Here is a 21,694-nt window from a genome sequence, read left to right on the forward strand (position 1 = left end):
CATGTTAGTAAGAGTTAAAGGCTATGCTTTGCAGCTAATAGGTTATAATAGCTCTAAGTTATATTTTAAGACGTAGAGGATAATAATAAGCATAGTTCTAGAGAAATAAAATGCTATACAATTTATAAATTAGTTGTTTAGACAGCGTTAGAGGTAAAGAGAAAAGTATCTAGCTACGCCGTATCTTAACCCTGCTAATTAAGCATTAAAAACAGCCTATTTACAGTAGCTTATAGGCTTTTCCTAATGCAACAATAGCACACGCATTATAATTGCTAAGTCCTAACATGAGTGGCCCCGAGTACCTCCCCACTTGTTGGGGTAACAGTGTGGGTCGAAGTCTTCCTTCGATCGATCCTTCGGCGCTGTGTTTGTAAGCTCGCTCTTGTAGTTAGCCGAAACGCGACAAGACCGCGAACGGATTTGTCACGATATGGTTAGCCTGGCAAGGAGAAGCAGCATTGCAAATCTGATATCTAGTCAGTGTCAACACCATGCAAAGTAAAAGAAATCATCCCGATACGCACAGTGTCCGTCAACGTTGATCATACTCGTACCTACTTTGACAATCTGCAGCTGTTCAGAATCGCTTCAAGATAGCCTACCATGTCATCATCTGATACCGAAACCGTCCTGGTAGTTGGAAGCACAGGCAACATCGGCGTAGCAGCCGTGAAAGGCGCTCTCAACTCAAAACGCAACGTTCTAGCGATCGTCCGAAACCAAGCTTCCGCCGACAAGCTCATCAGACATGTCGGATCATCGCAGGGGATCACCTTTGCAGAAGCCGACATCTCGTCCGACACGGGTGTTCAAAGTGTCGTCGAAAAGGTGCGAGAAGGGCAACTACCAGCCTTCCAGCACGTATACTCTTGCGGTCAGTCCCGATCGACTCGTTTCCATCCTCACATGTCCGCTAATCAATTCCTCTCCCCCTTCAGTCGGCGGCGAATACGTTTCCACTCCCCTTACGGAAATCACAACGGAACAACTACGCTACAACTTCAACATTGCCTTTGAGGCGAATTTCTGTAAGCCGCAGTCCTTCCAATGATAAGAGGAGGGGTGGACCTCTGCTTAGCAATCATTCGCAGTCGCCTACCGCGCCACCGTTCCCTATCTCCTTGCTCAGAAGCATCCCACCAGCACCTGGACTCTCTGCACTGGCGCGCAGGGCGAAACTGCCTTCTTTCCTGTACCAGGCATGACGCAAGGCGCCCTGTTTACCATGAGCACGGCCGCAGCCCGCGAGAACGAGAAGACGAATGTACGGTTCAATGAAGTGTATCTTTGCTTTCGGGTCGAGGTTGATGAGCAGGCGGAGAAGCATGGGGTTACGAACGCATCGGAGTTTGCAAAGGTGTACGAGAATCTATTGGGCGATGAGGAGGTGAGGGGGGCGAGGGTCACGGTGCGGGAGGTGGGTGATATTGGAAGGTTGGTGTGGCAGAGGAAGTTTTGAGCTGGATGGAAAGAGGAGTTGGGGTTGCAGGATGATGGATATGGGCAGAGTGTATGGGATCTGCTAGCATGGGCCTGGGTGAGAAGTCTACGTAGCGAATATAGATCGACTATGATGTGGCTCTTCTTACATCAATTACGGGCTGAGAGTTCTGACGACATGTAACATGGAGAGTGAGATTCTGTTCACAGGCACTGATGTCTAGAAGAAGGTCAGACAACAGGCATATCTACCACTACTCTCCAGATGTAGAGATCGAATGCAGAAGCAATCCTGCTCATGTACTAAGTTATGTTGGTATATCTCAACATGTGTTTCCTTTTAGACAGATCTTTATTATAGTTCTCCCTTAGCTATGTTACGCACTGGAATACTTCAGGCCCTGGGATATCGTACGGTAGTTGGTTGTAGATGCTGTATACAAGACCAGCATCCTTACTATCATATGCGCCTGGGAAGCTCACCAGGCCCGCCGTCGGCACTGTCGAGCCATCGCCAGTGACCTCTAGCTGGTGGCATCCGGGATAGAACTGCACTCCCCCCTCGTTATACGCGCTGTGCAGCGCAATAATTTCGTGACGCACAAGGTAAAAGCCTGGCCTCAGACATGCTGGAATCGTGTAGTTCACGCCGGCATTTGGTGCGTTGATAAGTGACGTCATACCCCATTGGTTCTTGAGCCACTCTGGGTCGGTGGAATGCAAGCCATCCTCTGCGATCTTGAACCAGGTTGGCGCCAAAGAAGAAGAGGGGACGTAGTCGTTGCAGCCTTAAAATACCCTCATTATAATTCGCTCTTTGTATCATCGATTGACAGGACATGCTCACCAGTGTCAGGACATCTCGCCATGTACGTTATCACAGGACCCTGATGACTCTCTGGCCACGCTGTCCAGCGTAGATTAACAGTCGACCCAGCTGCCGCTGGAGCATGCAAAGGAGCGGGCCGTGATCCGATAATTCCGCCAGTGGTATTGCCACCACATTCAAGGTCTATGAGCTTCACGTTTTCAATAGGGAAGTTGCCTTGAATTTCGCGAGAGATGCGGGGTGGCTGTTCATTGTTAGTATGTTGTTTACTCAGCTTCCAAGATAGACCCACAGCAGGGTTCATGTAGGGATCCTGATAAGGCTTTTGATCTCGGTCAGCAACTGTGATGTCTTCTCTTGGATGGCGGATTAATTACGTGATAGAACTGAACTGGATGTTAGTGACAACAGTTCCGCTTTGTGTCGCATCTATTTACATACATCATACTCCTTCCCTCCGATTGTTGCATTCTGGACGAAGCCATGGCCAACCACGAGAGGTGGGATGAAAAAGAAAAACAAGTACTGCCTCATGATGCAAGATCTCGTTGCACGACAATGCGAGTGCTCTCGTACTTCGTGCCGTACTTATGCGCAGGTCACAATCATGCATGAACCCAGTCAATCGAGCTTTGCATCCGTAAGCTGTGCTTTACGATTGGTGGCGTAATATGCACGGAAACCCTACTGTAATCGCGTTTCCAGCAGATAGTGCTGCTGTTTAATCAAAGTGCTGTTCAAATTGATTTCTGAGAGTTTAGCCGTCCAGTGTAAGGCCAGTTTACCGGCGTGAGTCAACATCAGCCGCCGTGGCGATCATCAAGCTCTATCTACTGCATACGGTCATTAGCACAATTCATCGATGTAGGAAATTCCACTGGCAATAAAAGGTACGCATGTCTACAAACAGACGATCGTATCGCTCATCCGGGAGCTATGCAATAGAATCCGCCGACTACTATCCGAACGGCATGAGCAACCGTGATCAAAACGTTCAAGACCCGCTTCAACGCACCCAGATTGTATTTCACCTGCGAAGCAATAGTCCTTCCATTGCGCTGTTCAAGGCTAGACGTAGTTATACCCGCCTAGTAAGCTTCTCTTGTTTTTAAGATCTTGTCCGCTATCTTCTCCGCAAACATGTATACTGAAGCCTGCGGATGCCCAGGCAGACTGAAAGGAAATACTGAAATATCAACTACTCTTAACCCTTGTACACCGAAAACGTTTGCCTGCGAGTCCACCACAGCTCCTCTCCCTGGTGTCTTACCCATCGAGCATGTAGAGCTTGCATGCCATATGGGTTGAGCGTTTTGCTTGATGAAGTTCAAGATGTCTGCATTCGTATTGATGTTGGTGCCGGGCGCGATTTCTGGACCGGCGATTATTCCAACAAGTGCAGGACTGTCCCAAGCTTCCCTCACTCGCTTGAATGCAGCGACCATGACTTCTTCATCTGCTGGATCAGTAAGCCAGCCCAAGTCGATGATGGGTTGATCCAAAATCGATGCGCTAAGAATCGTTGCATTACCTCGCGAGGATGGTGTAAGAAGTGTGCCGCTGATCGCGCCGATGGTGGGGAAGTCGGGATTCCCGCTAGGGAAACCAGTCGCGATATATTCTATCCCCGGCCAGTCAAACGGAAATTCTGATAGAGCTGCCTCCGTTCGAGACGAGAAGTTCGCACGATAGTTCAGCGGTAATTTCTCGAAAGAGAGATAACCACCAGCCGAGCTGTATGGACCCGAGGCATTTGTTGAATACTGCTGGAGAGCTATTGCCTGTTGGATGGCTGTAATGAGGTATGCTCCGGTGCTTGGGACGGTAATACTGCGAAGCACATTGAAGAAGATTTGATCCCAAAGATTTTGGCCTACGCCGGGGAGATCGGCTACGACTGGTATAGCGTGTTCCGAGAGAGTTGCTGCAGGCCCAACACCTTCACTAATCAGCACACAAACAATCAAAAGATCATGGAGTATTTCTCACCAGATAGCATAAGAAGCTGTGGAGAGTGAAACACACCAGCCGAAAGAATGACTTCTTTCCTTGCTGATATCGTGTACTCGTCTCCTTCTGATAGCACTGCTACAGCGATGGCGTTCTTGTCCTTGTCAAATATCACTCTGCTGGCTTGGGAATGCAGATAAATGGTCAGTTGCAACATGCCTTCACCTTCCTTTTCATCAAGATAGCTGCTTTTGGAAGTACTTCTTGTCGCATGTTTTGGGTCGATGGTTGTGGGCACCCAAGCTCCACCGTTCAAGCTACCGCTGCTGAAACCATCGACACTCAGCTTCTGCCCGACTACTTGCAATGCTCTTACGAGCCAACTCTGGGCTGGATCAACCCAATTAGCCCACGATACTTGGAGAGGGCCTTGGAGAGCGTTGTCAAACGCTGAGTCGTTGTATCGCACCGTCGCATTCGGCGCATTGCGTTTTGCGAGGTCAGGGGGTGTGATAGTAGCGGACTTCTTGAAGTACGGCAAGACCTTGTCGTATGTATAACTTTGATCACCGACCAAATCTGCCCAGCGCTGGTATGAACCAGCAGTGGCCCGATGATAAGCCATTGTGTTGATCGCCGAGCTTCCTCCAAGCGTTTTGCCCTGTGCATAGTGTATGCGACGATTGCCAGCGGCGGATTGCGCAGTCGACAACAAGTCCCAGTCTATCAGTGATTGGGGAGGATATGCTTCGCTTGTGCCAAGCACAGGCATAATGAGGCCATGATATGGAACCACAGATTGATTGCCATTGTCTTGCTCATATCGGCCGCCGGCTTCCAGAACCGCTACTGATGCAAATTCGGACAGGCGAGACGCTATCGCTAGGCCAGCTGTACCACCACCGACAACTACCAAAGTTTGCTCTGTTAGGTAGTGTTCTTTAAGCAACGTAATGAGAAGTTGTAGACTGGGATTAGCATACCAACATAATCGTAAGTAGCATTTGCTGAAACACCTTCGAATATCTCCCGCTTCTGCGCAGATGTTTCAATGACGAGGCTACATAACGCTACCCCTATGAACTGCAGACGTTTCACCATAGCTACTTCATACAAGACGAGAAAGAAGTAAACATAGCAAGGCAAGGCGAGACGAAGATTGAAGGGAAGAGTACGGTCAGCGCCGACCAACACGGGCCGATTGCGATGCTGGAGAGAACATACCCCACCGACGGCACGTACGATGCATGAAAAACAAACACGAGCTACCTAGCCCTGTTACGAGACCATTAAGAGCTCGATAGTTCAGATTGGCGCTGTAGTTGGTTTATATGGCGCAAGCTCCTGAGGATGAGCGGCGAGAACCGTGAACGGACTGTGATTCAGTAGGAGCGCATTTGCCGCAATCAATTCCTGTCCGCAAGTCACACAATTCGTAAATGGGGTGGAATAGAAGAAGTTAGGACAAGGTAGGGGTTGGGTGTTAGTCACTGCAGGTGGATACAACCGATTAGCCAATGGAAGGATGACCGGTTGGGGTCTAGAATTAGCTTGTTGCGCACCCTGAACCGACCTTCTCAGCCTGTTATTTCCACCTCTTTTTACGATTTTGGTCGCGTTACGTTTCTCAAGATCTGGTTTACCGTCGACGACGTGATCCTGCCTTGTCCTTGAGACTCAAAAGTCACCGAGAGGACTTTCTTTCACGGTCGCTTAGCTGGTACATTGTATGGGATCCGGCATACTTCAGGGCTATTTCTGCCTCCAGCTCGTCGCATGAGTTCTGGCTCGCACCTTTTTGAAAACCAAATGGCTTGTTTCCAAGGCACGCAATTGATCGTCACGGATGTGTACGTAGGGATGCACACGGATTCAATCGGATGGCGAGTGCGAAAGGTCATAGTATTAGTACAATTGGTGATGGTAAGAAGCCGTTGGCACTGTGCAGTACACGATGTTTGGAACACCGCGGATTGTGGAAGTGCTAGCGGACGATGAGGGGTTACCTTCAATCCAAGGTCCTTGGCAATGGAAGCGGGGCACATCTGGAGATCACCCCCGAAAGTTGGTCGTCGCGCAAAGCTTGGCTCTCAGCACAATAACCCGGAGCCATCCTTGCGTGTTTACGTAGATATCCCAGGTTCTGACTCAAGAACAAAAGATTAAGAACATGCTAAGTAGAAGTTTTGCTTTCGTCCTATACATCCTTGTTCGAATTGCGCCGCTCGAGAAGAGGTATATGCGGCGTTTAGGTTTAACTGCTGCCTGACGGGCTGTGTCTTGAGACGGTAAGATGCTATCGTGTGCGCTGACATGCAGCTACGCGATGCCACTCGGCTTCTACGCGCTTCACTCGTCCGTAGCGGTTTTCGTGCATGTATGTCACATGTATATGGCGTCGCTGAGGAAGAAGTCCTGGGGTTTCCGGCCGATTCGTCCGCTCGTTGCAGCTGCGCCTTGTTGGCATACGCCCTGCATCAACATCTTCATCATATGGGCAATGCTTCTACGGCTACGGCCGTACATAGGGCATAGGACAAACTACGTGCCGTGTCTAACTTTATAGCATTTAAGATTCCCATTCTCCGTTAACACAGTCTTTCATCAAACATCTTCTCCAACATGCCGTTCCACCCTAGCTCGCTCCCAGATCTCCAAGGCAAAGTCTTCATCGTGACAGGAGGAAACTCAGGCATGTAAGTCTCCCGCATGGATGTCGCGATAGTCGCATTTGTCTAATTCGCTCAAAAACAGTGGCTACTATACCGTCGCACATCTGGCAGAACATGGCGCGCATGTGTACATGTGTGCTCGGAACTCGAAAAAGGGTACAGAAGCCATAACCGAGATCAAGAAGATGCATCCTGCAGCTCAAGTCGACCTTCTACAAATGGACCTCAAGGATCTCAAGAGCGTCGTTGCGGCAGCGCAACGCTTTCTTACACTCGAGACAGCGCTGCACGGTCTTGTCAACAATGCAGGCATTATGGCAACACCATTCGAGCTCACAAAAGACGGCTACGAGGCGCAATGGCAGACAAATTATCTGGCGCACTGGGTATTCACACACCACCTCAAGCAGATGATGTTGGACACCTCCAAGACTCTGCCGCCCGGAAGCGTGCGTATCGTCAACATCACCTCATCGGGGCACTTGAGCGCCCCAAATGGTGGCATCAACTTCGAAGACCTGACACTGAAGGATGCTACTCCGATGATCCGTTATGGGCAAAGCAAGCTCGCCAATGTCCTGCACACTAAGTACCTGCATAAGGCGTACGGTCCAGGTTCCCCCAGCGCCCACAACAACGATGGTGAGATCTGGACGTCTTGTGTACATCCAGGCCTGGTAGAAACAAATCTCGCAGACGGAGTCGATAAGGCAGGCTTCATTATGACTAGTTTTATATCCGTCTTACGGATGACTGGCATGTTTTGGTCGGCAGACAAGGGCTCGTACAACAGCTTGTTCTGCGCTGCAAGTGAAGACATGAAACCGGATCAGAGTGGTGCGTATCTAGACATCTTTAACCGCTTTGGCGAACCATGGTGGGAGAGTGGTCCAGCAAAGGACGCCGAGCTTGCCGATAAATTGGAACAGCACACTCAGCAGATGATGGAAACCAACAAAGGACTCTGAACTAACATATCTGGATTGCTTGTACCTCATGTATTTCTTTAGTTGTTGAGTTAATTTGGAAACATATAAGACACTGCCAACATTCGAGGTACCACTCGGATGTGGCAATCAGAATTAAAGTAAAGTAAATCAAGCAAACCAAGCCATGAGCCCAGGTACAAAACAACAGTAGTACGATCCCAGACACTCAACCCCTTCACAACACTTCAACAAGCGGTATAAGAAGGTGTAGCCATCCAAACCAACCAAAACGAAGTATAGATGAACGGTAATACAACTTTACGATGTGTCGCTCCTTTGCCTTACCTTCAATGGTCTGGCTCCTGTGTTGTCCTCATAACCCCGTCCTTCAGCATATTCATCACTCTCATACACATGCTTTCGCTTCTTGCTCTCTTTTTGATGCACTGCTTTATAGTGCTCATTTCGTTTGTCCTTCCTCCCTTTGAAACCTCGTCCCTTCTTGCCCCCTTCTGGATTTCTTGAGCGTGGACACCCAGGCTCTTGACAAAAGTATTCAACACAGCGACCTGCATGCGTGTTGTCGTAGTGACGTTTGAAGTCAGCATGTCGGTTGAATGTCATGTCTTCCCCATTATTAAGACAGGTTTCCTTAAGACACTTGAATTTGCCTGACAGGGTTACTTGGCCGATAATTGGATCCGTTCTATTAGTTGGCGGGTCAGATTTATGGCGCCGGCGTCGATTAGCATGCGGCGGGCTGGTAGGCGAAGATAGTGTCGGAGAACGTGAGCTTTGAGGTGAGGGACTGTCCCTGACGACGTGCTGAGGTGATATCATACGACTAATCATGATGAGTACATGGATAAATCTCCAGTCTTCTGGTCTAACTTACAGTTGGTTCTGATGTGGGACGTGTGTATCAAATGGTTCTTGTGGAGCACGGGAACTAGACCCAAATGTGGACAAAAGGTTCGAGCTTCTGAGGCATAGACGTTAGAATGAACTCTGATGGAACTATGACCAAACGACCAAGAAAGCAGGATATCCTCGTCGGTAGGAACAACAGATAAAGACAGTCTAATTGAGTGGAGTATGGATCCACTATGTGCGTTGACCATGGAGGCGATTGACAATTGTTTCGCATACTCCGGGCTTGTATCAACGTTAATGAAGGATGGACCAGATATTTTGTGAAGAGTATTGCGTCTTGTGACTAGGCGATAAATAGTAAGACAGCTGAAGTTGGTGGCTGGCTGACGGGTCGTCATCTCATGATTGGTCAGCCACACCTTGTGCCGGCCAAGGGTTTGGATAGAGATTTCTGATGATCAAGCCTTCCATTAGATTTTCCGCGCTTATTGAGCTTTGCTGTGTACTCGTTTGACAAGAAACTGTACAACGGAGCCTTGGGGCGATGGAAAGATGGCAGAAAGAACTAAAGAAAAACTAGACGGACTGTACCTTTAGTGTAATTTAGTCGATGGATTTCTTTGTGCGTCATGGTGGCATAATCCTGTCCAATTCGGGAGGGGTGAGCATATGGACTTGGGGCAGATGCGTAAGGAAGTCATGTGCAATCTTGCCAGGACTGGGTAGATCCTCTCGCATTACACCTGGGTCTCGAAGAACCGACGTTGGTGCCCTGGGTTGGCGATCCTGAAGGTGTACAGTATGACCGGAAAACCAGGTGATTGTCGTAACCACTTGCGCAACTGGTCTGACGGCCGAGTATCTGAAATCGTCCATGGTCTGGAGACGAGCGGCTGAGAGGTGCTTCCAAGCAGAGTGTTTGCGTTTATAGACGATAATGCTGCTTCTGAACTGATGGAGCAGATTTACCTGACGATCATGCAACGGTCCTTGAGCTTGTTCGATTCATGGGGAGTTCACATAGTCGTTAGACTACGGGAAAAGAATTCTGACATGGTCGAATGCAATGTCGCCCTTGGAAAGAATTGAGAAGTAACCATGGCTCAGAGTTTAAGCTTTTTGGGTTTATGTATAAAGTTCCTATGCGTGGATGTATTTCCGTATGACGACCATGGGATCCAGACTCCAGGAAGTGGACATCACCAGGGTTCTGATGGATTACAAGAGAATCTTGTGGCTTATTGATCACACGTTGGATAGTTTAAAGAGGACTTACTCGTTGTCGTAACCAATCTGACCAAAAGCTCTATCTTCGTCCTCATCTCCAAGCACACCTTCGCCAGGGGTGACGTTGATTGTGTAGTCAAAAGGACTTATCGCAGTGGTTGAAAACTGATCGTAATTCATATTTGGCGAAAGCTCAGATGACCGCCTAGTGTGGAAGTGGCCGGTCTGAGAGTGAGATGGTAACGGGTAAGGCTGGAGTGTCGTACGCTGGCCCGCTGACGTGCTCGAGATGGAGCGAGACATTTCCGACCCATTTGTGACCAAAGTGCTACCAAATGATCCGCGTGACGATCGCTGTAGGCTGTGAGGGTGTGGCTGCTGACCGGAAGATGTGGAAGAGTATTGAGATGCAGAGCGGGACATTCCGTTATTGACCGGATGCTGTGAGTAGATATTGGGGCTGTGTAGATTTTGGTGTAGGTTTGCGTAAGGCTGAGGCTCAGCCTGGTGCTGCGAGATCGAATGCCGTGGGGTATTTAGCGATGAGCATGAGAAGAATGAATCATGCCGTTGATGTATCGCGGGCGAAAGCATCTGCTGGCTATCTTGTCGTTGCAAGGACAATTCAGCAGCGTTCGGATCGCTGAGGTCGATGTAGACTCCTTGACCGTTCATCAGGTCGCGCAGGTTTTCTGCCCCGCTGAAGTATGTGTTGTTGGCCATGTTGATTCGGCCTGCAACTATGATAAGCCGATGAGATGACACTAAAGGCTAGTGCACGGTTTGGAGGATAGTAGTCGCAGGTATTGTGCTGGGCTTGAATGGAAGAGCGCGAAAGCTTCATGGAAACTTGGGAGACCAAGCGGCCATATACAAAGTAGTGAAGCTTGCTAGGGCGAGCGCCCTGTCCATTTTCCTTTTTGAAGGACCTCTGCAGCAGGCTAGCATAACATTAGCTTCGATGTGGCTGTTCGCGCTGAGGCATATCGGGACTTTTAGGCAAACAAGGCAGCGCGGCTTACGCATGTGTTGTCGTTGAGAGGGCTGCATTTAGAGCGCGACGGTAACCAGTAGCCACCTCGTTATAGTATGTCATAATCTCCGCAATATACGGGACTTATCTGCGAAGTGAGGTTCTTAAGCTTAGGAAGTTGTAACCGTTCACAGTGAAGGCTGTGCATGGCAATCTTTCCCTAGTCGAAGGCATAACAAACGAGACAAGGAGCATCCGGTCAGAAGAAGACAAGGTGATCTTGAGTGAGATAGTAAAGATGCCACATTATTGATGTAGTGTATGTATCGTGACGCAGGTCCGGCATGGGTCGTGATTTGGTGAGGCATACCTAGAGAAGTGAGAGAGCCGCATCATCACATGCAAGCAGAAAACGGCAGGAGCATCCGACGTGCGCCTTCATGCGCCTCCGTTCGCCTCACCTTTTCTCGACGTCCTTCAAAAGCTAGCCGTTACACTCCAATCCGGTCTCGCCATCGGCTTCCAGTTTAGTTTTCACGAATCGCCATCCAGACCATGATCGATCATTGCATTTCTTTTGCTCAACTTCTCACTACGTTGGTGGCGTTTCACGCCTTCACACTCCAGACCTTGATACTAGCATCACCACCCGCCGAAATCACCTTGTTCGCCTTTTCCCACGCAACACCATTGACCCCATCTTTGTGCGCATTGAGAGCCTTGATACGCTTGCCAGGGTCTTCAGTGCTCCAGACCATGACATTCGTATCCAGACTACCACTTGCGGCATAGTTCTCACTCTCATCCCAGGCCAGACAAGTGATGCGAGCGGTATGTGCACTCCATCTGTCTGTAATGATTTTCCAGTCTGCGTCTGCCTCGTATGCGTAGATCTTGCCGTTGCCAGCACCTACTGCTAGTTTCTTTCCTGAAGCGGAAAAGGCAAGTGCAGAGATGGGTGCGGTTGCGCGGCGGAGCACTGTTTCTGTGTCTTTGAGCTCGGTGCCCGAGAGTGTGTATATGTGTACGAGCTTATCGTCTCCGCCAACGGCGACAGTAGAGCCATGCGCCGCGATTGAGGTTGGCGAATACTTGACTGATAACGAGCCAACCTTTTCGCCCTTGGAGTATATTGCTATCGCATCAGCCGATAGGATCAATACAGTGCTCGATGTTGCAGCAACGCCCTTGGGTTGAAACTTGAGATCGTGAGCCTCCCCAGTGAAGATCTTGTCTGGAACTGACATGGAACGCAACGTGTCATCCCAACCAACACTGTACAACTCCGCCTCACTCTTACTGTCGGAAGTTGTGATGCCGGCGACGTAGCTGGAGTGTGCTGCGCCTTCGACCTTGTCGGCCAATCCGGTGGTAGTGTCCCATGCTAAGACGCGGCCCTCGTAGCTTCCTGTGGTGAAAGTGGATCCAGCAATGGCTGCTGCTGTGATATTCTTCGCATGGCCACGAACGACACGCGTTGGCTTTGGGTTGCCGTCGACGAGGTAGTTCAAGTTTCCCTCGAGGTCTACACTGACGATCAAACCGTCGCTACGGCCTGTGGGCCATACCACACCGACTTGCTGGTCGGGTATACTAGCGACGCCTTCTTCGCCCATCCTCCAGGTCTGAATGTTCTTGCCCGCTTCAGGGTCCCATATACGGACAGTTTGATCCGCGCTGGCTGTAACAAACTTGCTCGAGTCCTTGGACCATGAGATGCCGAAGATGCTGCCAGTGTGTATTCCTTCGCCAATTTGTCCCTTGGCCTCTCCAGTCTTGCCATCGTATAGCCATATGCGCTTGTCGGCGCCAACACTAGCGAAGACAGAGCCGTCAGGTGAGAAGGCGGTGCCGAAGACGAAGCGGTTGTGCTGCCCTCTGAGACTGGTGTTGAACTTGAAAGGAGCGCCATGGTAGAAGACCAGACTGGTGTCGTCGGAGCCTGTGGCGGCGCGAAGCGGTCGTTGCTGGCGGATGGAGACGCAGTTGATCTGTGAAGAGTGTCCCGAGATCTCACCCACGCTGTTACCGCTGTCTGCTGTAATGCAGTGTCCGAAACGCTCTTTGCCATCGCCGACTGCTATGATACGCTGCGAGTCGCCGTCCCATGCCAAGTCATTGATGCGGCCAGCGATGATGTGGTAGTCACCTGCATGGTCATCAGTTTTCACCCTTGATCAACCGCTTTTGTCCGCCCACCTTTTGTAGCTCCTTCACCTGCACAGTCCCACACCTTCACAGTACCCGACACATCTCCACTGGCAACGTAGAAGCCCGAAGGGGAGAAACGGGCGACGGTCGTCTGTGTTGTGTGTTGCGTGTATTGTTTACTAACAGCCGGATCGTCGATGGAGCGAAGGAAGACGGATTTGCCCGACTACAATGGTTCGATTAACTCGAGAACAGCTGCCGTTTGTTGACAGACTCACGGCATAGGCAATACGTTCGCCCTTGGGGTCTGAGGACAGAGGTGTTGCTTGTCCACGCGTCGTGGAAGGGGACGCTGCCCAGATGGCCTCTATTTACGCTTAGTCGCTGCTACAGTAAGCCATTCTGGAGCTCATACCGGATACTAGAGACATAATGCGCGCAAAAGAAAAGGATCAGTAGGCAAAATAGGGTATGGGTGATGCACAATGGAGGTGGTGCCTGCCTGGTAGCTTTGGCGGTGGCCTCTGCTTCGTCACCGCCTACGTTTCAGCGACAAGCCACGAGTCGCGGGGCATGTGGGGGTGGCTCTAACATGACAGCTCAATCCTAGGGTAACTACTTCGCAGCTTTCACTGTCACGAAGACTCGGTCCCACACATCACCAAATGTGAATCTTCTGGGTATCGTCGTCTTCTTTGCATGTTTCCAATCAAAGTTGCCTGTCGTTATCAGAGCTAGGTTCAAAGGAGGGTGCTGCTGGGGCTGCATCACTAGCCAGGAGTCTGTAACAAGAGGACCCCAGGATCATATGCATAGGTCTGGACTTCACCGCCGCCTGCATATAGACATATGGTGGTGAAATAACGAGGTTGGTAAATTGAGATACAACCTTGGAACAACCCGGTAGATCTTGGCGCACGTCATTTCCGACGCGTCCCATCTACGTCGTATTAGTTTAGGAATCAATAAATCTACTACTCTGTGGTACTTTGAGTTCCGGTACATCAATTGGTCTTTCCGCACCTGTCCGCCTCTTTCGCTTTTTACTATCGTGTCGTTCGTTATTAAACGTCATCATACCGGGAACCCGGCAGCCGGAAACCACGAGCCTCAACAACTTTGGCGTATCATCAACATCATCATCAAAGAAGAGCAGGAACACCAAACATCATCACCATGTGTATTATGAAGACTTACGAAACACGCGGCCGTGGCGTCGTCGACCCGCCACCACGACGAGGGAACTTTACCTCCCATCCACCAGCTGGCGTTATGCGTCTACCACGCGACTGGCAGCGAACATCTGTCGAGAGCTTCAGCGATAATGGTCGCTACGTCGAGTACAGGTTTGTGGTTCATTACGTCAAAAGCGCCAACGTCTCGTGCTCATACCCTCTAGACGATCCCGATCTCGACCCCGTGCAATTGAGTACATCGAAGAGCCTCGTACGCGCGCGAGGAGCCGCGCGAGGAGTGTGTCCCGTCGACGCGTTAGCGATGTTGAGATTGTCAGGCCAGGAAGAACGAGCTATGTTGATCCACGTGGAAGTTACGTGGACGAGAGGGTTACGAGGCGAAGTGTCAGCCGTGTCAGGCATTGATCGTGCTCGACAATCGCACACAAAACTGGGAGTTTACGTATGTGTGATGCATGATTAGAGCGAGTATCTGAGTTAAGTGCTGACTCAGTAGTGCGAGGACTAATTTTGTACAAACGGGATACATTGGAGAGTTGGTAATTACGAATGACATGATTTTATGATTTTGAATACAATCCGCCCTTCTGACATATATCCCATCTATCATGCGTAGCGCAAAAGTACCAGAAGCTCTCATCCGGAGATAAAGGCTAGCTTGCGTCTTAGGGTACCATGATCCCTGTCACTTTGTGGGGCAACGCTCATCAGACTCATACCTCAGCATCACCTTGAATCGTGGCATAAATAGAACGATCCCTTCGTCCTGCAATCAGATAAGGAACTTCGAAGTATCATTTCCGTAATCTTGGCCGCTGCCTCAACGCCATGGCATCGCACCCCATGCAACGATGCTGCGTCGTCGGCGTAAAGCACGAGGGGAAACCTCAAGGAGTGATCAAACAAATCGATAATATCCGCACATATTTCGCCTACCCAGAGGATAAAGACCCAGAACAAGCGATAGTTCTCATGACCGACGTCCTCGGCATGGACTTCCCCAACACCCAGCTCATCGCCGACCAATTCGCACAAAACGGCTATCTAACACTCATACCCGACGTTTTCAACGGCCATCAAGTGTCCTTTCCCATCGACCCATCTTTTGACCTGCAAGAGTATGTTGACACCACGATGCCAAAACCGGAGACTGTTGATCCAATGTATGAGCGCGTAATCGGATATTTGAGGAATGAGTTGAGAATCAAGAAGTTAGGAGGCGTGGGATATTGCTTTGGGGGCAAATATGTGTGTAGATGGTTGAAGGAAGGCGGCCTAGACGCAGGATTTATAGCTCATCCGAGTTTCGTCACTTCAGACGAGATCCGCAACATCAAAGGACCGCTAAGCATCGCTGCTGCAGGTACGTTTTTTCCTCGAAACAAATTTCGCCATTACTAAAAGAGAAGAAAAAGAAGAATAACAAGAACGACGCGTGCTAACATTGACCCCAGAAACCGATGACATCTTCCCCGCTTCAAAACGCCGCGAGACAGAAGACATTCTCAAAGAACATACCGTCCCATACCAGCTGTTTCTCTACTCGGATGTCGAGCACGGATTTGCGACAAAGGGCGATTTATCGCATGAAAAGGCGAGATTTGCAAAAGAACAAGCGTTTCTGCAGGCGGTGTACTGGTTAGGCGAGTACGTAAAGAAGAGGCCAGGAGTGTAAACAATAAATCAGAGTTGTATAGAAACAACGAGGCGATCGAGACCAGGAAAGGCGTTGGAGGTATTAGGGATAGTGTCCACGATGATCACATCGCCAGAAGATGTGTGATGAATAGGATCATCGATGGAATTACCGACAATGCGAAGTTCCAGAGATTCTTCTGCCCCCTTCTCTTCTAGCACTATGTCTCTCTCTGTGCGCGAGATTGCATGCTCCAGGCCCTTATCAGTCTTGTCACATGGCCACATCTGCATATCGTCCTCGCTCAACGAGAAGATCCGCTCCGGATATGCAGTCTCGTACGTCTTGGACAAGGGGGATGCCATCAACACAGCATCCGTGTGGGCGCCCGGGTGAACATCGCGTGGTCGAAGGCGGTCCATTACCGTATCGATAGTAGTCAGCGCCGCCCCAATCACCCAGACACAGAAGCTGATGGCGAAGTATACGACGAGAAACAAAGCCACAAGGAGACAGCCCCAAAGATAGCCTGTGAGAAGACTATCCAGTATCTCATTGGCTGGCGGAGAGGTTGACAGTGGTATGTGGTCTCCGGTTCGATCGATCTGTGGTCGGAGCATGATGGCTTGGTAGGGGAAGAGAGGTGGCATGTTTGGTTGGTATGGCGGTAGAATAGGTCCGAGTAAAGTTCCGATTTGTTGTCCAGTGTAGTGTACCAGCGGTATTGATACTTGTGCTCAAAAGTAGTCGTTGCACCACCTTGGTCAGAGTCTGCAAACGTTGCAAGAGGACTACGAGACGATATGCAGATTACATCTGCGTTTGATCCTCTGGAAGTCGCGCCTAACGATCACTGAGAGGGCGCCACTCATCTCCAGAGGGATGTGTAGGCTCATCACTCTTTCTTACCATGTTCAACACCAGCTCTTCCTTCTTCCCCACTCCTTCGTTCCTCCTCCTTGATCTTCCCAGCCCACGGCGGCTCCCCATCCTCATCAAACTCTGCCCACTGGAAAAATCCGCAGCTCTCCCTCCCCGGCACATAACCTGCATGACACATCCACATGTACCTGCCTCTACTCTCCTTCTTCCTCGTCGCGCACCTCAACACAGTCGGAACATCACACTTGCACTTTGGCGTATACCTCGGATGCAAACTATCCTTGTAAAAACGATACGTGATATTCAGCCGTTTATTCTTTGCAAGTGGGTGAGGATCGATAGCTTGAGCCGGAGCTATCGAGTGTTTCCATTCCTCCTGCATCTCGGCGTGCATGACCAGGAGCGAATTGTGCGGCAGGTGGATGCTAATCTGGCCCTGCGCATCGGCCAGTGAGCCGTCTTGTTTGCGGTGCACAGAGTCGTCTTCGGCGAGGATCTTGCGAACGCGGAATTCGCGCGCTACTCCCAGGCTTAGACTGCCAATGATGGCTCTTGGGCCAAGGTAGGTCAATTGATCCGCGTGGTAGCCGACGCTTTCTTGTGGTCCATCGTAGCAGTTCACAAAGGCTGTGTTGGCTTTCCATGGGTGAGGGGATTGGTATTTGAGTTTCTTGCCGGAGGGGTAGAAGTCGCGGATCCTGCGTTGGATTTCGCGGTTGACGGCCTCTTCAACCTGGGGACATGCGTTGAGCATTTCTGATGTGCTTTGCCGCACATCCTGGCCGATGTTAACATTATGATGCTGACTCTTCTGGGCTTTCTCACCTCGAGCTCGCCGCCGTTGTAAATGTACTCCGTCTTCTGTTTTTCTGCCTCTTCTAGGCTGTTGACGTAGAAGGAATACGTGTGCGGGCTCAAAACTACTCTTTCGAACAGCTTGAACTTATACCTATTGTACGAGGACGCTTCTTCCAACAATTGAGACAGCAGTGCTTCTGCTTGCTTTGCGGGGAGGAAGTTATGGATGATGGAGCAAGGCGTGTGTGCTTCAACATCCTCTGGGCTGTAAAGAAACAGTGTCTTCCCTTTCTTTACCATTGGCTTTTTCGTGGATGTCCCGTTGGCCGGAGTAATGCGATACGAGCTCAACGATGATTGATAGCCAACTGTAGATGATGCAGGCCGCTTCCTCGGCTGCGATAACAACTCCGAGGCTTGTTCCACATGTCCATCAGCGGCGAGCAATGCTTCAAGCAGGGTGCCTTCGTCGAGTTTGGGGTGTAGAGATGCCAGTATAGCCAGCTTGAAGTCGGTAGAGTCCTCTTCTTGCTGCACGCTTATATTCTCTACCGACTTTGGTGATTGTTCAGCCCACTTCCTCTTTCGCGACACGAACGCGTCCATGTCGATTGCAGTTGATCACGATGGCACTCATAGTGTCGTGATGATTCGCTAACGCATACGGAGCTCCTGATGGTGGCGACCGTTACAGCCAGACGCGTTGTCACGGGACAGCCCGAGTCCCGATGCAGCCCCGCCATATCCAAAGCGCCAGGCCTCGGTCTCGTCCACATCGTCATCTGCAACCATGCAGCAGCACAACACCAGCATTTCATCCCAGCGCGACATGACGCGCCGACCCCTACATATACTTCACGCGCCATAGTCTGCTACCATTATCCTCGTGGATTCTTCGTCATGCTCGAGTTTCGAACACAGGGCTTCAACGGCTACTCGGTCAAATACAGCCCATTCTTTGATTCCCGTATCGCAGTCGCAACCTCTGCCAACTTCGGGCTCGTCGGAAACGGACGACTGTACATACTAGGTCTTACAGCAAATGGCATAGTAGCCGAGAAGTGGTGCGTGGGACTCTTAGCACCCAGCTACTTTTCCCACGTCTTTCACATGCTAACATGCCCAACCTTAGGTTCGACACCCAAGATTCCCTCTTCGACAGCACCTGGTCCGAATCCCACGAGAACCAGCTCCTGACTGCCTGCGGCGACGGCTCCGTAAAACTCTTCGACATCAATGTGCCCACGTACCCTATCGCCTCGTGGCAAGAGCACGCCCGCGAAGTCTTCGCCGTGCATTGGAACCTCGTGGCCAAAGACACATTCCTCTCCTCCTCCTGGGACGGCTGCATCAAGATCTGGAACCCCAACTCAGACGCGAGCATCACGACCCTACCAACACATTCCTGCACCTACTCCGCATCTTTCAGTCCGCACAACGCCAGTGTGTTGAGTAGCGTATCGTCAGACAGCCACCTCCGCGTCTTCGATTTGCGCACACCAGCGAGTGCGTCCAACCACCTAACCATGAACGTCCCGATACACCAACCGCCCAAGGCGCGCATGGGCCAAGCAGCCAGTGTTGGAATCGCGCCCGCAGAGGCCTTGACACACGACTGGAATAAATACCGCGATACCATTGTTGCAACAGCCGGTGTGGACCGTGTGATACGTACTTTTGATATTAGAATGCCGCAGGCTGGACCCGTTGCTGTTCTTCCAGGGCACGAATATGCGGTAAGGAAGTTGAGCTGGAGTCCGCATTTATCTGATATTCTACTATCTGCGAGCTACGACATGACGTGTCGGGTGTGGACAGATGGCAGTGCCATGGGTGTAGGGTCTGTGAAGCAGGAGAATATGCTGGAGGACCCGATGTTTTATGGCGGAGGGAGGGAGATGGGGAGGATGGGGAGGCATACAGAGTTTGTGACGGGTGTGGATTGGTGTCTGTTCGGGGCGGAAGGGTGGTGCGCCAGTACGGGATGGGATGAAAGGGTTCTGGTGTGGGATGCGAGGGCTGTTATGCAATGAGACGACCAAAGCCTATGCACAACATGAAAGAGGTTTGTGAGATATAAACTGTTCTTCATTCAACTACGTAGGCGAAACAATAATACTCGGCGATATACACACTGCGAGCTATGCTACCGAAAACAAAGATCCCCAATAAGAAACAAATAAATAGGGTATCGTCCCATGATCGCGCCTTTATCAACCCCTCAACACCGTTGCCATGCAGGAAAATAACCCCAAACAACCTCGAAACGCCCACCAATGCTCAAGCGGTGCAAGCAATCTCTCCTCCTCAACAAGTCTAGTAACGCCTCCATGCATCACCCACGTCCCTCTACAAATATTTTGTCCCTCATCTTCTCCACCTTCATTCCGTGACCGTACCTCTGAGCCATGCTAAAGATCTCCAAGGTTCAAAACATCATCGAGCGCATCGTCCATCTCGGCCATGTCCTGCACACTACCACCTTGCCAATGCATACCCACTTCGTCGTCAATCTGCATGGGGTCCCCGAAATCGATCGTCCACGTCTCACCATTGAGATCAAGTTTCCCTGCATTGCCGATACCATTGATGCCATTTGCGGTGCCGGTGCCGTTGATACCAACGCCATTCGTTAGCACGGGTTTCCGGGGCGGATCGTAAATGTCCTCGATGCCTTCGGTGTCGAGGAAGCGCGAGTTCATAACTGAACCTGCGATGAAGGGTGTTTGTCCTAGATACGAGTCTCCCAGTGCAAGCGCTAGACGCAAGTCTTCCATGCATAATAACTTTCTCTTCCGTCGCTCTTCGGCTTCGACGGGTAGCTCGCCTGCCGTGCCCCTTGCCAATTCACCCCGTTCGACAAGGCGTTCTTCTCTCGCAAGCTTCTTCTTGAATTCGCCCGTTCGGACGTACCCGGGACCGTTGTTGGCGACCTTTCCGAGTAAATTTGCTAGCGCTTCTTTGATGTACGTTTCCGTTGCGATGTTGAGGTAGTCAGGACAATCAGATGTGTGACCCTGAGGCAGACCAAACTCGTAGCATATAGGTAAGAGCCGGTAGGATATGGTAGTTGCCGTAGGGAACTCGTGGGTTTCGACAGACAGGGCCGAAGTGTAGCGTTTGCGAATTTCGAGTTCCCAGTCTATTCGTCGTGTTAGTTCACTTCACGCCCTGCTGTGAAGAGAATAGAAATGAAGGTATACGTACTGGTCTTTCCAAACCCACCCCCCTGATTACTGCTTGGACCAACATCCAACTGCTTCGCCCGTCTCGCATCAACGTACTCCTGCGCCGGCCCATTGGCGCCGCTACCCGCGCCCTCCAACCCCGTACTCAGCGGGCTTTCCCCAGCAGGTATGCCCTTGAGCCTCTTTCTTTCCCTGCGACTCAACTGCATAACCTCATGCTTGAGCCTCTTCTCGCTCTCATCCCCCGTCCCCTTGACCGTCCCGCTTGTCGGCTTATCACTACTCGACACCCAGCTCGCGATGCCTGCTTCGGGCGGATCGCGCCATATGTTGGCGTAGATGGCTGTGAAGAGAGCATTGTGAGCGTGTTCGAGGGCGGGCGTGGTCAGGATCTTGCCGAGCTTGTGGGACAGCTCTTCTTGATTGAGGTTGCCGAGGAGGAAAAAGGAGAGGGTCTTCTTGTACGTGGTCCAGTCGACATCGCTTATCGAGCCCTTGACTGCCGAGTATAGGGGCTCGACGTCTATGCGGGGGGCGCGCGGCGCGTTGGGCTTCTTGGTGAGGTCGGTGTTGAGGGATGTGAGGTTGGGCAGGGTGCCGGTGGAGAGTGTCGGCGTGGTCGAGACATTCATGTCATTGGGCCGTATCGTGCCTGCCATGATGGCCGTGGATGCGCGCCGTCGTGGCGCTCAATGCGTGGGAATGGTTGCGCGTTGCGAGATGGTCGCGCAGCTGGACGGGTGCGCGTGCGGATTGCGGAGACGGCCACAAGCGGCGGGAGAGCGACGGTGGGGCGTGGACGACTCGATAGAGGCGTCGATAGAGTCGCGCGAGGGTTGGTAAGTGTTCCCCGATGACGGGCAGATGCAGGAGGCGTTGTGCGGGGCCTACGCTGATGGACTGGCATACAGGCGTGGAGAGCGTGAGGTCAGAGCTCGGGGGTCTTG

General features: G+C 51.0%; 13 protein-coding genes across 13 annotated transcripts; 5 read left to right on the forward strand and 8 right to left on the reverse strand.

The window, feature by feature from the left end:
- Window positions 1-485: 485 nt before the first annotated feature.
- CC77DRAFT_1025144 (NAD(P)-binding protein) lies at window positions 486-1,665 on the forward strand. The gene is made up of 3 exons (XM_018526009.1): window positions 486-877; window positions 942-1,031; window positions 1,095-1,665. Exons 1-3 carry the CDS (start codon window positions 607-609, stop codon window positions 1,460-1,462), a joined length of 729 nt encoding a protein of 242 aa, XP_018380480.1. The 5' UTR covers window positions 486-606; the 3' UTR covers window positions 1,463-1,665.
- Window positions 1,666-1,815: 150 nt separating this feature from the next.
- Window positions 1,816-2,806, reverse strand: CC77DRAFT_1080102 (glycoside hydrolase; the record flags this gene model as incomplete). Its single annotated transcript, XM_018529311.1, has 4 exons — window positions 1,816-2,231; window positions 2,291-2,516; window positions 2,565-2,602; window positions 2,710-2,806. 4 exons carry the CDS (start codon window positions 2,804-2,806, stop codon window positions 1,816-1,818), a joined length of 777 nt encoding a protein of 258 aa, XP_018380481.1.
- A 554-nt stretch (window positions 2,807-3,360) lies between these two features.
- Window positions 3,361-5,323, reverse strand: CC77DRAFT_947284 (choline dehydrogenase; the record flags this gene model as incomplete). The annotated part of the gene is made up of 3 exons (XM_018535132.1): window positions 3,361-4,211; window positions 4,262-5,131; window positions 5,206-5,323. The coding sequence occupies 3 exons, from the start codon at window positions 5,321-5,323 to the stop codon at window positions 3,361-3,363; spliced, it is 1,839 nt and encodes a 612-aa protein (XP_018380482.1).
- Window positions 5,324-6,556: 1,233 nt separating this feature from the next.
- Window positions 6,557-8,002, forward strand: CC77DRAFT_466741 (NAD(P)-binding protein). Its single transcript, XM_018531811.1, has 2 exons — window positions 6,557-6,918; window positions 6,977-8,002. Exons 1-2 carry the CDS (start codon window positions 6,845-6,847, stop codon window positions 7,860-7,862), a joined length of 960 nt encoding a protein of 319 aa, XP_018380483.1. The 5' UTR covers window positions 6,557-6,844; the 3' UTR covers window positions 7,863-8,002.
- Window positions 8,002-8,948, reverse strand: CC77DRAFT_466775 (hypothetical protein). Its single transcript, XM_018531812.1, has 2 exons — window positions 8,719-8,948; window positions 8,002-8,667 (listed from the first exon to the last, which is right to left on the reverse strand). Exon 2 carries the CDS (start codon window positions 8,661-8,663, stop codon window positions 8,142-8,144), a length of 522 nt encoding a protein of 173 aa, XP_018380484.1. The 5' UTR covers window positions 8,664-8,667; window positions 8,719-8,948; the 3' UTR covers window positions 8,002-8,141.
- A 1,020-nt stretch (window positions 8,949-9,968) lies between these two features.
- Window positions 9,969-10,517, reverse strand: CC77DRAFT_947204 (hypothetical protein; the record flags this gene model as incomplete). Its single annotated transcript, XM_018535126.1, has 1 exon — window positions 9,969-10,517. One exon carries the CDS (start codon window positions 10,515-10,517, stop codon window positions 9,969-9,971), a length of 549 nt encoding a protein of 182 aa, XP_018380485.1.
- Window positions 10,518-11,348: 831 nt separating this feature from the next.
- CC77DRAFT_1025147 (tricorn protease domain 2-containing protein) lies at window positions 11,349-13,794 on the reverse strand. Its single transcript, XM_018526010.1, has 4 exons — window positions 13,463-13,794; window positions 13,326-13,414; window positions 13,096-13,273; window positions 11,349-13,045 (listed from the first exon to the last, which is right to left on the reverse strand). The coding sequence occupies exons 1-4, from the start codon at window positions 13,476-13,478 to the stop codon at window positions 11,505-11,507; spliced, it is 1,824 nt and encodes a 607-aa protein (XP_018380486.1). The 5' UTR covers window positions 13,479-13,794; the 3' UTR covers window positions 11,349-11,504.
- A 429-nt stretch (window positions 13,795-14,223) lies between these two features.
- Window positions 14,224-14,648, forward strand: CC77DRAFT_947395 (hypothetical protein; the record flags this gene model as incomplete). The annotated part of the gene is made up of 2 exons (XM_018535139.1): window positions 14,224-14,393; window positions 14,447-14,648. 2 exons carry the CDS (start codon window positions 14,224-14,226, stop codon window positions 14,646-14,648), a joined length of 372 nt encoding a protein of 123 aa, XP_018380487.1.
- Window positions 14,649-14,887: 239 nt separating this feature from the next.
- CC77DRAFT_466998 (alpha/beta-hydrolase) lies at window positions 14,888-16,023 on the forward strand. Its single transcript, XM_018531815.1, has 2 exons — window positions 14,888-15,606; window positions 15,698-16,023. The coding sequence occupies exons 1-2, from the start codon at window positions 15,072-15,074 to the stop codon at window positions 15,916-15,918; spliced, it is 756 nt and encodes a 251-aa protein (XP_018380488.1). The 5' UTR covers window positions 14,888-15,071; the 3' UTR covers window positions 15,919-16,023.
- CC77DRAFT_466963 (hypothetical protein) lies at window positions 15,786-16,651 on the reverse strand. Its single transcript, XM_018531814.1, has one exon. The coding sequence runs from the start codon at window positions 16,527-16,529 to the stop codon at window positions 15,927-15,929; it is 603 nt and encodes a 200-aa protein (XP_018380489.1). The 5' UTR covers window positions 16,530-16,651; the 3' UTR covers window positions 15,786-15,926.
- CC77DRAFT_466962 (hypothetical protein) lies at window positions 16,652-18,643 on the reverse strand. The gene is made up of 2 exons (XM_018531813.1): window positions 17,587-18,643; window positions 16,652-17,539 (listed from the first exon to the last, which is right to left on the reverse strand). The coding sequence occupies exons 1-2, from the start codon at window positions 18,163-18,165 to the stop codon at window positions 16,775-16,777; spliced, it is 1,344 nt and encodes a 447-aa protein (XP_018380490.1). The 5' UTR covers window positions 18,166-18,643; the 3' UTR covers window positions 16,652-16,774.
- On the forward strand, window positions 18,460-19,592 carry CC77DRAFT_947176 (peroxisomal targeting signal 2 receptor; the record flags this gene model as incomplete). The annotated part of the gene is made up of 2 exons (XM_018535125.1): window positions 18,460-18,623; window positions 18,692-19,592. The coding sequence occupies 2 exons, from the start codon at window positions 18,460-18,462 to the stop codon at window positions 19,590-19,592; spliced, it is 1,065 nt and encodes a 354-aa protein (XP_018380491.1).
- Window positions 19,593-19,633: 41 nt separating this feature from the next.
- CC77DRAFT_973756 (hypothetical protein) lies at window positions 19,634-21,688 on the reverse strand. Its single transcript, XM_018535886.1, has 2 exons — window positions 20,767-21,688; window positions 19,634-20,701 (listed from the first exon to the last, which is right to left on the reverse strand). The coding sequence occupies exons 1-2, from the start codon at window positions 21,404-21,406 to the stop codon at window positions 19,971-19,973; spliced, it is 1,371 nt and encodes a 456-aa protein (XP_018380492.1). The 5' UTR covers window positions 21,407-21,688; the 3' UTR covers window positions 19,634-19,970.
- Between the last annotated feature and the right edge of the window lie 6 nt (window positions 21,689-21,694).

The sequence above is a fragment of the Alternaria alternata genome (genome assembly GCF_001642055.1).
Source record: "Alternaria alternata strain SRC1lrK2f unplaced genomic scaffold CC77scaffold_27, whole genome shotgun sequence".
Classification (NCBI taxonomy): domain Eukaryota; kingdom Fungi; phylum Ascomycota; class Dothideomycetes; order Pleosporales; family Pleosporaceae; genus Alternaria; species Alternaria alternata.